Source organism: Melozone crissalis, unplaced genomic scaffold (genome assembly GCF_028551555.1).
Source record: "Melozone crissalis strain CALT ecotype California unplaced genomic scaffold, PUWL_Pcris_2 ptg000016l_1, whole genome shotgun sequence".
NCBI lineage: Eukaryota > Metazoa > Chordata > Aves > Passeriformes > Passerellidae > Melozone > Melozone crissalis.
This window is the reverse complement of record NW_026535794.1, coordinates 27,990,147-28,002,933: the sequence shown is the minus strand read 5'-3', so window position 1 is coordinate 28,002,933 and position 12,787 is coordinate 27,990,147. Positions and strand designations below refer to the sequence as shown.

Below are 12,787 nucleotides of genomic sequence, written 5' to 3'. Positions count from 1 at the left end.
CTAGTTAAAGATAAAGTAGCGCTGTCTTGCTGAAATGGAAACTGAAATGTGTTTATATTTAATATGCATTAATTTTTCTGGATATCTAGATAGTTCTTGGCAACTATAATTCAAACTTAATAAGCAAAAAAAGTGGGGATTTTCCATGGGCTGAATCTGCCAGCTGCAATGGCTGTTTTCAGCCGGCTAGTGCTCATTCTCAGGGTTTTAGAACTACAAGTGAACTGTTCAGCCACAGTGTTCACTTTAAAAAGAGACAATGAGGAGCACAGGCTAAATGTATAGCCTACCATCAGCCCATTCCCAAACTGGTACTGAGGCTAATGCTGGATAAACAGATTAAAATTGTGTGGAAGGCAATGAGAGTTTTAAAGCTCATGGGAATCAGTAATAAGATGTGGCCACATGTTCCTTCAAGTCATTCAATAAGAAGATGATGTAAATAATTTGTATCTGCCATAGTTCATTTCACTTATTCCTGTGCAGTACCAAAATTATGCTGTTAACCTGCTTTGAAAGTAGTAAAGGCTCAGCCTGGCTTCTTCAACAGCTTTGCTCACAGAAATAGTCTTGTACTGGGGTCATTCAGGTGAATGAGGATTGTGTGGCTTGGCCCCAATTTCTTTATAGGACAGAGACTTCCTCAGTCAGAGGAAATTTCTTCTGTGTGATCAAGTGTCTGCAGATAGACAAGTTTTCTTTGATAAATAGTTGCAGGGGTTTTTTCTGAATTGCTTATTCTTTTGCTCTTATGTGGTAAGTCAATGTACAGTGTGTATGAGGGGAGATCTTAAAAAACCTTTAAAAATGCAGGATTTTTTAACCTCTGGCTTGTGAATTTCATGTTGAACTGGGTGAATATTTCAATTTTTTATAGTGGAAAAACTACATCATCTTTCAAGGATATAGCCTTTTATTTATTTTTGTTGACATTTCTTATAACAACATATTGCATGTCAAATAGTTACCCTTAGACCCTGGAGATTAAAGAAAATGGTAGGAACAAGTTAGGTGTAAATTACTCCTGGGGACGTTCCAATTGGGCACAAGAAGAAACTCTTACAATGAGAACAATCGGAAGTTGGAATATTCTCCCCAAGGAAGTGATAGATTCCTCAGCATTGGACACTGTTAAGTTACAGTTGGACAGGGTGCTGAGCCATCTTGTCTAGACTGTGCTTTTGCCGAGAAAGTTTGGACCAGATGATCCTTGAGATTCCTTCCAACCCTGTATTTTATGATTCTGTGATTCAACAGCTACTGTTATTTGGAGAGTTACCAGCTGGTATGTCTCTGTCTTCAAGAGTTTGTTCTATTCTATAATATCACAGATTGTGTGGAATGAACATTTTTTAACTGGATTTTGTTTTTTATTTTAGTTGTAATTAAGGAAAGACTAGAGGTGGCCTACTTGAAATCACCACTGTTTTTCAAAATGTATTGTGTAGTTGTTCTCATTTTTGCATGCAATATGGAAGGAAGAGAACACAATATTAATTGGCATCAATGTAAAAGTATAGTCCAATAGAAATGTGAAGAAAAAAATTAAACAGTCCAGGAAAAATTATTCAAGTGGACAAGAGAGATTGAATTCATGCCTTCAAGGGAAGAGCTTTGGCTCCTACCTTGGCAGCAAAAACTAAGTTGTGAATGTGATTGCTTAGTTCATTGTTCTCTAATGTGATTAATTCATGTGTATGTTGGATATTCAGTATATTCAATATTAAATATTCAGTGTTTCTGGAATAAAAAGTGAAATGTATTTCTAATCATAACAAGATGAAGAGAATGAAGATGTAGAGTATGTAGATGTAATCCCATGCTTGTACTCTCAAAGTTTGAGTTTCTCCAAGGATGAAATTCTTAGACATACAGGAAATACTGAGAGCTTGCTTTTGCAATATGGCAGAGAAATAACTTAAGCGAGCAATTTTAGCACCTTCTCTTGTTTTGCAGGTCCATGGGGGAGATGCATGGGCGATGAGTGCGGCCCAGGAGGCATCCAGACGCGAGCAGTGTGGTGTGCCCACGTGGAGGGCTGGACCACGCTGCCCACGAACTGCAAGCAGCCTGAGCGGCCGGACAACCAGCAGAGCTGTTTCCGTGTCTGTGACTGGCACAAGGAGCTGTACGACTGGCAGATCGGCGGCTGGAACCAGTGCCGGCCCGTCCTCTCCCGCAGCCACGAGAAGCCCCTGGAGTGCCTCAGAGGGGAGGAAGGCATCCAGACAAGGGACATCACCTGCGTGCAGAAGTCCAACGGGGTTCCAGCTGAGGATGTCATCTGCGAGTACTTTGAGCCGAAGCCGCGACAGGAGCAGGCGTGCCTCATCCCGTGCCGGCAGGACTGCATCGTGGCCGAGTTCTCACCCTGGTCCGAGTGCTCCAAGACCTGTGGCAATGGGCTCCAGCACCGCACCCGGCACGTGGTGGCTCCGCCGCAGTTCGGCGGGTCAGCTTGCCCCAACCTGACGGAATTCCAGATGTGCCGGTCCAGCCCGTGCGCTGCTGAAGAAAGCCTGTACAGCCTGAACGTGGGACCATGGAGCGCGTGCACGGTGCCCCATTCCAGACAAATAAGGCAAGCAAGGAAACGAGGGAAGAACAAAGACAAGGAAAAGGACAGAGAAAAGGCGGTTCGAGATCCCGAGGCTCGTGAGTTAATTAAGAAGAAGAGGAATCGTAACAGACAGAATAGACAGGAGAACAAATACTGGGACATACAAATTGGGTACCAAACAAGGCAAGTCACGTGTACTCACAAAAATGGGAAAACTGCTGCTCTGAGGTAATCATTATTTATGTTTGCATATTTTAATTTTTATCTGTTTAAAGTAAAACATACATAAGTGAATTCTTTTACATAAACCCAAATCTCAAAATAGAGTTCACACTATTTCCACTTCTACATCCATCATCAAGCTCAAGTATTTTCTGTGATGTAAAACATGCAAACTGTGCTGGTGATCATACTAAGCATCACATACATGTGCAGTGTTAAACTGAGCTAGTCCCTAGCCTCTCTTTTCTTAAATAGATTTCCCCAAATTCTTGAAGATACATGTCAAATATCTGCTTTGTTTCTGTGGGTTCTGACAGGTGTTTGATCACTAACAAGTCATGCAATTTTCTAATAGGTGATGTAGAGGATGGGCACAAAGACTAACAGGAAACTGGACTGAGTCAGACTTACAGTAAAAGTATAAAACAAGAGAGAAGGATGCATGAAAAAGCAGCAGCTACTCATTCCAGTGTCTTTTTTTTAAATAGATGAGAATGAGATATTGTTTGTCCCTCTTGATTCCTGTGGCAAAATTTCTGAAAGGGAGACTGTAAAACTTCTTTGTTTGTTCCATGTACTTCCTCTATCTCTTTCTCATCTGTACCTTTATGCTGTCTGCCCTGGTTTTTTTCTGATATTTATTTTTATATCTTGATTTATTATTTTACTTTTCAAGAGTTCTGTCAATCACTGATGTTTTGATAATTCTTTCCACAGGCTTCTGGATGCATCTCTAAAATTGTATTATCTTTAATTTTTTTTTTCTGACATTATCTTGCTAGCTCATGTATTTCCTTCCTATCCCCCAGAATGTTTTTATTCAACTCAAAAAATCTTCTTTCAGTCTAGTCTTCCTTTCTTTGATGTGATTCTATTTCCTGCCCTCTCGTTCAATGCCTGATTAATCAATTTTACTTCAACTGTGAAATGAGTAGGATATCTTGCTGAATGAGGCCGACAGTCATTGCTGCTATGTTAGTGTTTAGGAACTTCTTTCAAGGTATTTTATTTTTGAGTTTTTGTTGTGCCATTTAAACATTCTATCACAGAACACATAATTGCTTCTACCTTTTCAATTAGAAACCAAATAATATCTTTTTTTTTCAAGTGTAGAAAACTTTTTTTTGAGTATAATTTCTTTCAGGAGATGATCGAGCAGTGAAACAGGAAAACGATGAGTTCCCTGGTTTCAGGAAAGAACTGAAATTCTTGGGTTGTTTAGTTGAAGGAGGGACATATGGGTGGAAATGTGAATGAAATGCCTGTGAGTATGTAACAAGCCATCAAAAGGAAGAATGGAACAATCTATTCTCTATATTATGGATATATTGGAAAAACAATAATGGGCAAATCACAGCAGTGCTGAATGAGGCTGGGCTTCTCAATACTGGGAATAGTGAGACTCTTAAGAAAATTGCTTGGGCCATGTGTGGCACCTCCATCTTCAAACGTTTATAAGGAAAGGCTAGAAAAATGCATGTGTCAGTGATGACACACCTGAAGTAGATCTTGATTAGGGAAGAGGGACTGACTGCATAGTCTTTTTGCAGTCTCTTCTAGGTCTGGTTTTCTTTAGTTCTTTAAGATTTTGATCCACACTTCGATGAAGGTCTTCACAAGAAATCTTAAAATCAGCAGCTCAGGCAGTCCCAGGTGTTGGCTGCAGCACAATCTCATTGTTGGTACAGAAAAAATTGCCTTTACTCCTTCCTTTTCCAGCCTCACATCATGCAGCCCTCACTGTGCCTAGCCCAGAAACATCATTATCCTTTAAATACAAGGAATAATTTATTATACATCAGTTGCTATCAGATAGCAGCCAGGCACTTTTTTTGAAAGTGCCTAAGTTTTTGAAAGGTTAAGAAAATTGTTGAGTAAAAAAAAGGGAGGAATGACACAGTCATGCCAAAGCTCTGATAAATGGTAAAAGAAAGTAAAAGTATATTTGGAAGTCAGTAGCATACTTTACTCATCATCTTTACACTCACTCTTGAATTCACTTAGATCACGAGCACTGTCTTAAGTTCAGATACCACAGTGTCTTATGCAATTTCAGGCTGGTGCAGGGAAGTGAATGAAACCTTCTTGCCTAAGGCAGTGAAACAATTGGTAATACAATGTAGGATCAATTCTTCAAAGAAGTGAAAATTAAACAAATGATGCAGTGGGCATTTTTATATCTAATGGAAAAAATATGTTTTAATTGCACAAAGAATTTTTATTAGTCTTCACATCAATTTTAATATAGATTTTTTTTCCAGTTACATAGTATAAACAAGAAAATTTGGTGAAATGACTCATGTGAGAAATTCTGGTGCTGGTAACATAGCTTTTGGAGACCAATGCATATCAGCTGCATATCCATTTGCATCATTTATGCTGCACCCTTCACTAAGCAATCAAATGCTTTATTCTATGACTGCCATTCCAGAATCTGAAGCAATAGAATTATTTTTCTGCCCAGTGTGTCAATGCAGCCAGCTCAAATGATTTTATAATCTCCATCACATAGTAACTGTGTTGCTAAATAATATAGACAAGTAAGGTGACTGGAAAACCAGCCGTTATCATGTGAAATGCTCTTCAGCTTAAGTAGTCCATTTTCAGTGAGTTTTGACTTTAGCAATCAGAAACAATCAGCCCCCTGGCAGCATGACTGAAAGAAGAATAAAAACCCTCAGGCGAGTAATATTTTTTTGCAGAGATAGCAAAATTGATATATTATAAAAAGGGTTTTTAAAAAGAACAACTTTCACAAGGGTGCTACAGAGAAAATGGTTCTGTAATGCTGTCAGCAAAACTTCAAAAAGGCAAAATTCTCTTGGCATATCAGCACACCAGGCACGGTAAAGAGAAGTGAAACAAGAAAATCAAAGTTTAATTTATATACTTTATTGCTGAGTGAACAATAGATAGTCTCCCATGAAGGACAAAATATTGGATTTTGTATTGGCTGTTCTGCAATAATGTATGTGTTACACAGCCCGTGTTTGCTTCATGTTCCTCTTAGTCTGGAATTCTGGTGGACTGAAAATATTTGAAAAATAGAAATGTTGAAGGAAAAAACAAATTCAGTAATTAAAATTACTTTTCCCTGGATAGCTAACAAAATCTGGGCAGCACTGCTTTTAGTGTAGAGGACAAAACTTGATGTCTAAAATGTTTCCTCTTTGATGAAATTGGGGTTTACCAAAGAAAACTGTTAGACATCAAACTGGCAATGCAGAGAAGCATGAAATGTATGAAGAAGTTGATTTTGACTTGCAAACCTTTTTGTCCTATTACAAGTTGTGATGATTATGCTTCATGTTAAGCCTATAATTTTCTGTTGTAATATGGACTCTGTTGCTGTTGTGTCTCAAACATTTAGTCATCATTTTCTTTGTGAGCAGACTTTCATGGGACAGTTTAGCAAAAATGTTTGTACAAATTGTACAAGTCTAAGAAAAGCTTTTTTTTTCTTAAACTGTTTTTAATTCATACAGCCTTTTTACTGAAATGCTTTCTTGGGCCCCCACTAGATTGGGAAATTTTTAAGGACTTGATCATAGTCATTTATAACTGTAAGAATATGGAACAGAACTATAGTATCTTTTTGAACTGTATGTTTCTTTGCTTCAGCAAAGATTTTGAAATCCAGTGACAAAGCACATCATGTTCCCCTGAAGCAGCTGGGAAAGTGTGGGGACAGCCTGTCACTGCTAAGAGTCACTTAACTCAAGTGGCTGGAAAGGGGGCTGCAGTTAAAGCAGTTCTTCAAGGATATAGCTGCCTCTTAAAAAAAATTTCCAGAAATTCCTGCCCTGTTTCCTTTATTTTTCTATGTCATTTGGATATAACTTGTTATCTTGCTTAGTCTGGGACCAAAAAATTTCTGATTGGGGGAAGAAAGGAGGAGATCACATAGGAAACCATCCCCAGCAGCTCTGGTTGCAGTCCCCATAAATGGTTAATACTCTCTTGGCAGCACCAGTGTGGAGGAGACCTGTATGTGAAGATGAACATTATTGGTGACCTAAATGACCTGAAGTAAGAATTCAAGAAAAACCAGTAGAATTTTATAAATATTCAAAGCTTTTATTTCTTTGTTAGAATATACCCATATGCAACTACACTAGTGGAACAAAATGAAGGGGCAGAAAAGAATCCAAAATTTAAGACATGCCAACCAATAATTTAGCAGATTAATGCCTTTAGCCTTAATGCATTTGATCATCTTTGATTTGTTTCATCTCTGTTCATCTGAGAAAGTAATTATTTTTCAGTTATTTTATCTTCTTCACTGATTCTGTGCATTCATTAAATATCTAGAAAACTATATCCACATCTTGTAACAAATTTCACTGTTTTGGAAGTTTTCATAATAATCTCATTGCAGTGCTTTACTAAATTTCAAGTTTTGGAGAGTTTGAGCTTCTATTTATTCCAATACTATAGTTGAGAGATGAGACAGTAGGACCAAAATTATTGAATTGTCTTGCTGATGTTGGGCATATGTAATGCCTAATTTTTCATCTTACTTCACAAAGATGTGTATCTGTTTAAAGCAGAGTCACAATATTCACTAATGGCCACAGGTGCTAAGCTGAGTAGCCAGAAATGAAGGAATTTGGGAATGGCCAATTGAGTATTTAGACTGATGAGTGAATAATACTCATGGTATTATCAGGAAAATCAAGGAGAGAGAATCTCCTTCTCTAGAACGGCATTTTAGCTTTGTTTTCTTTTCCAGGTCCTTAAACCTTTTAACCCAATGCTCCCATTCCAAATCATAAAATAAATGTCTGTGTTCACTTTATGGACTTTCACTCCCATAAATTATAAACTGTGTGAAGGAGGAAAATAAAAAAACCAAGCCAAACCATCGCAAGCCTGTTACTTTATTTATGCCATTGATTTCGAAAGCAGACAAGTCACCCAGAGGAATATGCTGTCAGCAAACAGAGAAAAGATTCAGACACACAATACAGCAGCACAGTTTGGTGGGCCCTGTAATGTATCCCTTGCTTAAAAAAACATCTTAAGAGATTCTCTGTACTTCTCTGAGCCCCTCCATGAGGCAACAGGCAGAAAGGGGGATGTGTGTGAAGGTGGCAGGGGTTAGGGTGCATAACTTCAAGGAGCTGGGCTGCAGAAAGGTGAGGGAAATAGCAATGCAGAGAGGATGGGTTGTGGAGATGAAGGAACATAAACAACCTTTTGTTTGTTACTGAGGACCAGATGAGAGCATGTATGTCTGCCCCTGCTTTTTATGTTGCTGCTGTTTGTAGAGGAAGCTTCCAAGCTCACCATACTGTGAGGATTTAAAAGTCATAAGTGGCTCACTCACAGAGCACCTGCAAATATCACAAACTTGGATAATGAGCTATACACAGTCATCTTGATTCATTAATTTGGAATTATTTAGAGCACATTCTGTTAATAGATGGAGAACAGGGAAGAAGAAAGTAATGTTGGATGAAAAACATCTTGATAACTAAAAACTACAGGGTTATTTTTCAGGGGCATTGGGATAATAAAAATGTAAACTCTTATTAGAGAAACAGGATGCAAACATTGCTTTCCTATAGTTTTCCATTATGCCTTTAGAATTTCTATGAATTTCAAAGTAGAAGCATCCTGTAGTTTTTTATGTGATTTTGGTGGAGACAGTAATTTCTGTGGGTATGCATAATATTATTCAATGGGTGTTCCTTTCTATTGTAAGTACCCGCTCCATCATCTTACTGAGGCTGCTGTTTTGACAGTGTCTTGTCAGTATTGCTACACATTTGACATACCATGCCCAAATCTAGATTTAAGATGGAAACGTACACACCGTGCTGAATAATTGAAACAGCAATGAATGATTCCTTTTTCCACACCATATTTTAACCTCTTTTCATACAGTGAACAGTTGTTCTGTCACCTAGATGTATGACATTCATATATTTCTGTGCAAATCATCAAGATTGGGTGCCTTTCTCGTATATAGTTTTTATTCAAATGTAATTGTCTTCCTTAGCAAAATATAATAGGCTATAATGTAATGAGGGCTGTACTCTATGTTCTGATAATCTCTTGTGGCAATAAATCCTATGAATGAATAAATAATTTCCTTGAAAGAATGCAGTGTTGAATTTTCAGCTTCAATCTAGAGATTATGTTGCACAGTGGTAAATTGAATTAGGCACTGAGATCTTTAATGAAGATTCTCCTACACTATACTTTTATGCAGCTTTTCTGCCTCGTTGTCAGTTAATATTAATTGACCTCAGTGTGATAGAATAAAAGTTAATCAAGGAGTATTTTTCTAAATTTTTGGTTTCCTGTGCTGGTATGATATCATAATCTGTAAAGAGTCCTATAGGGAACAAAAAAGGAATGTATTCCTTTTTTAGATTTATTTTGTGTTTTGCTTTTGTGTGTTTTTTTATTAAACTGCTAAGCGTAGTCTGGGACTTAGATTATGCCCTTGTTTTCTCAATCAGCTTAATAAAGTTATGGTAAGAGAGCCTGTGAATTGAGCATCCTCCTGAGACATATTGTCCCTCAAGGTGGAAATGCACAGGACTCACACACAGAAGCCACAACTTCCCAGAACATCAGGACTGGTTATTTCAGTGCCCAACTTTCAGCAGTCCCACTGGAAATAAAATGTGTGACTCACCTCCTGATTTTGATCACATTTTTCCAAGTGCTGGACAATGCAATGGAGCCAGTGTTACTGCCAAATCTAAGCATCAATACAGGGACCAAATCTAAACTAATGCCTAAAATACAACTAATGGTAGTAATATAAATTTCAGTAATATATTTCTTTATATCTTAACATTAATACTGCATATTTTATTCACAAAATTTGGCATTTAGTTTATTTTTTCTTTGCTGACAGCCCTGTGAATCTAGCTATTATTTTGGGTCAAAGTAGATTCTGATTAATGCTATGTAACGAAAATTCCCACTGACAAAGGGAAATTCCTCCCTAAAGCTTTAATAAGACATCTCTGTAGATGCTTGCCAAATAACCTGCTCTGCCAATTTCAAAATTATCTGTAGCATGAGATGTGCATACATGTCGCTGTATCACTGGGCTGTGAAAGATAGCACTCTCATTGAGCACTTTTGCTTTCTTGTCTCCTCAGACACTCATGGTATCTGCAACAGCCCCACAGCAGCTGTTGTTGGCACTTGTTTGGGTATAGTAGCACCCCTTGTTGCTTTGCCAGTGTTTTTTCTGGACACCGTAGCTGTATGTAACCTCTGTCTTCTGTAGTGTAGAAAGCCTAAGTGGTTTTGTTTATTTCAAAATTGTTTGGCAGAATTAGTTAGACTTGTGAAAGGATCATGGGAAAATAGTCTTCTGAAAAACACTTAAGTGGACAGTATTGGAATTGTAAATGAATAGAAGTGGGCTCATTGTTTGTGTGATTATAATGGCCCATTATACTGGAAGGTACTAACAGTTTCTCAGAACAATGTGCAAGATGACCAACACTAAACAGTGCAGCTGTATGGAAAATAAAATGAGGACTGTGTCGTTTTCTACTAGGAAAAAGTACAGGCACTGTATTTTCGGTGACTTCTTTCAAGAAAAAAGTTGGTACCAACCATAAACTGAATCTCTCAAGCACGACTAGACTTCACAAATGACATTTTACATCTTCAGAGTAGATCATGGAAGTTATCTAAGCTTTGCATTTAAATAACTCTGTTATTATTACTGCTATCTAGTACCTGCACATCAAGTAGAATTCTTTAAAATTTGATTTTATTTATGAGAAAACATCCTTTTTTTTTCTTTAGCCTAAAGACTTTAGGCGAAGGTCTCAAAATCCAGCTATACTTGTGGTCCAAGAATAGCACAGAGTTAATTTGATTATTTTACTTCAGAGGTTAAAGCCTCCAACAAGCTGTATGAACTCTGAGGAGAACACTGCATGGAAAATAAATAGCTTGTTGCAGCACATCAGTCTTGTGCTTGATTCTTTTATCCATAACTCCAAAATCCCTCTTACTCATTCAGAGTGTGTCTTAAAGTTCCCAGGTGGTCAAATAAAGAGCTAGGAGAAGACACTCCCCATGCAATATTAAGATCTGGATTTAATTCCAGATAACACAAAGGATTAATATTCAGCATGAATACTGCTGTGTTTCCTCAGGCTTCTTGTCCATGGGTGTGATCATTCAAAGCTAAAATTGCAAAGTAGAAAATTGCACACATGGGTCCTTATAATTCAAAGGTTGATTTCACCTCCTGACCTAACCAGATCATTTCTGTGAGGTAGTTCTGTTAAGGATGTGAGCATCTAGGCTGTGGGTCTGCCCATGGGTCATCAGATTTCCCAGCAGCTTAAGCCTGAGCTTTTCTAGGATGTGATGCTAATGAGTGGTGTGGTACAGACTTTACCCCTTCCTTCACTGTAGTTACATTTATGAGAAGCAAATGTGGTCTTTGCAAACTGTTCCTTATAGTCTCTAGTCTTGTAGCAATTTACTGAGATTTAAAAAAAAATTCTGAGCAAACTGCTGATATTCTCTCCACTGGGAAAGGCAAAATGTGCTTGTACTCAGCTCCTACTTTAAATTCTTTTCTTTGTCTTAAGGATTCTTTGGGAGTTGGGCCAATGTTCATGCATGCCTGTAGGTTGTCTTGCAAGGATGCTGCTCAGCCTTGTGGCTTGTTATAATGTGATTTACAGTCGCTATATTCAAACACAAATTTGCTTACTGACTCTTTTCCAAAATATTTCTCTAGTTTTACTTTGCCCTTCAGTCAAAAATGTCAGCCTTTGCATGCCTGCTTCTGTGTGTCTGTGTATGTGCGCAGTTTTGGTTTTCAAGTGCTAAATGAACATGTACTTTTGGTATTCTGCAAGTAATTAGTTATTGTTCCAAGTCTTTCTGTAGATGCGTTTGTTTGGTGAAATGGGCTTTTATGTCAGCAGTTCTCATCTTGTGGCTGGTGGTAAGGGTTGGAAATAATTTTTCTAATTGTATTCAATGAAGTAATATTTCATGAGATCAGCAAGAATTCAACAGAAAATCCTACGGCTCTTGATGCTGTAGCTGGTTGTGGGAGATGCCTGATGGTGTACAGGACTTTGCAGCTAGGATATGGTTAAATTATTCTACTCTGAGGGAGCTCACTGTGGACTTTTTTTTCTTTTAATCTTCTAGGTAGTTCTTGCTCTTCTTTCTTAGTATTTAGATGAAGCCTGTTACAGCATTTTGGATTTCCTCAGAATGTTGATTGTCCTTTGATCTGAAACCTTCAGAAGCAGCTACCTTTTTCTGCTGAACTGCTGAACCTCCTCTTATGATATTTAGTATGTGTTTCTTCCAGGCAGATAGCCTAGTTTTTGATTGCATCTTCTTCAGTCCTCTAAAGTTTTTAATTCATTCATTCAGTCTGTCTTGTTTGTTCAAAACATAATTGGATTCTGTCGGGGTTTTGCTTTGGAGAATGCAAGCAGAACTTGAAAAAGAATAATGAAGTTCCTTCCCAGTAGGTGGGAAAATAGAACACATTCTGACTCCACAGCTCTTCCTGATCTTGAAGGGCATGTGGTATCTCATCACTGTGACACTATTTAGTATGAGAGAGTCAAGAGGAGGAAGAATGCCATTTTTCCCTAGGTTTTGTGTGTGGTGTCTGACCATATAGATGTCTGTTGAGTGTCTCTTAATAATTCTGGCTGTGCTGAGCTCTCTGACACTCTCTGTGTCTGCTTTCCACACCAGTGGCAAGAGTAGGTCAGTCGTGCCAGGACTGGAGCAACTGGGCAGATCTGCAGGTACATCTACAAAGTCTAGAGTGACAGGAGCCAAGATCCTGTGGACATACATAATCCACTGCTACATCAAACAGTCAACTAGGATTAAAAAAAATCACAGTTTTTGATTTAAAAAAAATGAAAAATTTTATTTAAGTACTTTTCAGTCAAAGCCCTGTCTTTTGTTCCTCCTGAGTGCCAAGAGCTTATGTTGGCATCAATCTCCTGAACCGTAGCCAGGTTATTCATT

The 12,787-nt window shown here is 38.1% G+C and overlaps 1 protein-coding gene across 1 annotated transcript in view; it reads left to right on the top strand.

Moving 5' to 3' along the window:
- THSD7A (thrombospondin type 1 domain containing 7A) overlaps window positions 1-12,787 on the top strand; it is a 191,198-nt gene that overhangs the window by 70,536 nt on the left and 107,875 nt on the right. Inside the window, exon 2 of the mRNA XM_054273356.1 lies at window positions 1,957-2,788. Within this exon, the coding sequence (XP_054129331.1) occupies window positions 1,957-2,788 (832 nt within the window). The remainder of the gene's footprint in view (window positions 1-1,956; window positions 2,789-12,787) is intronic.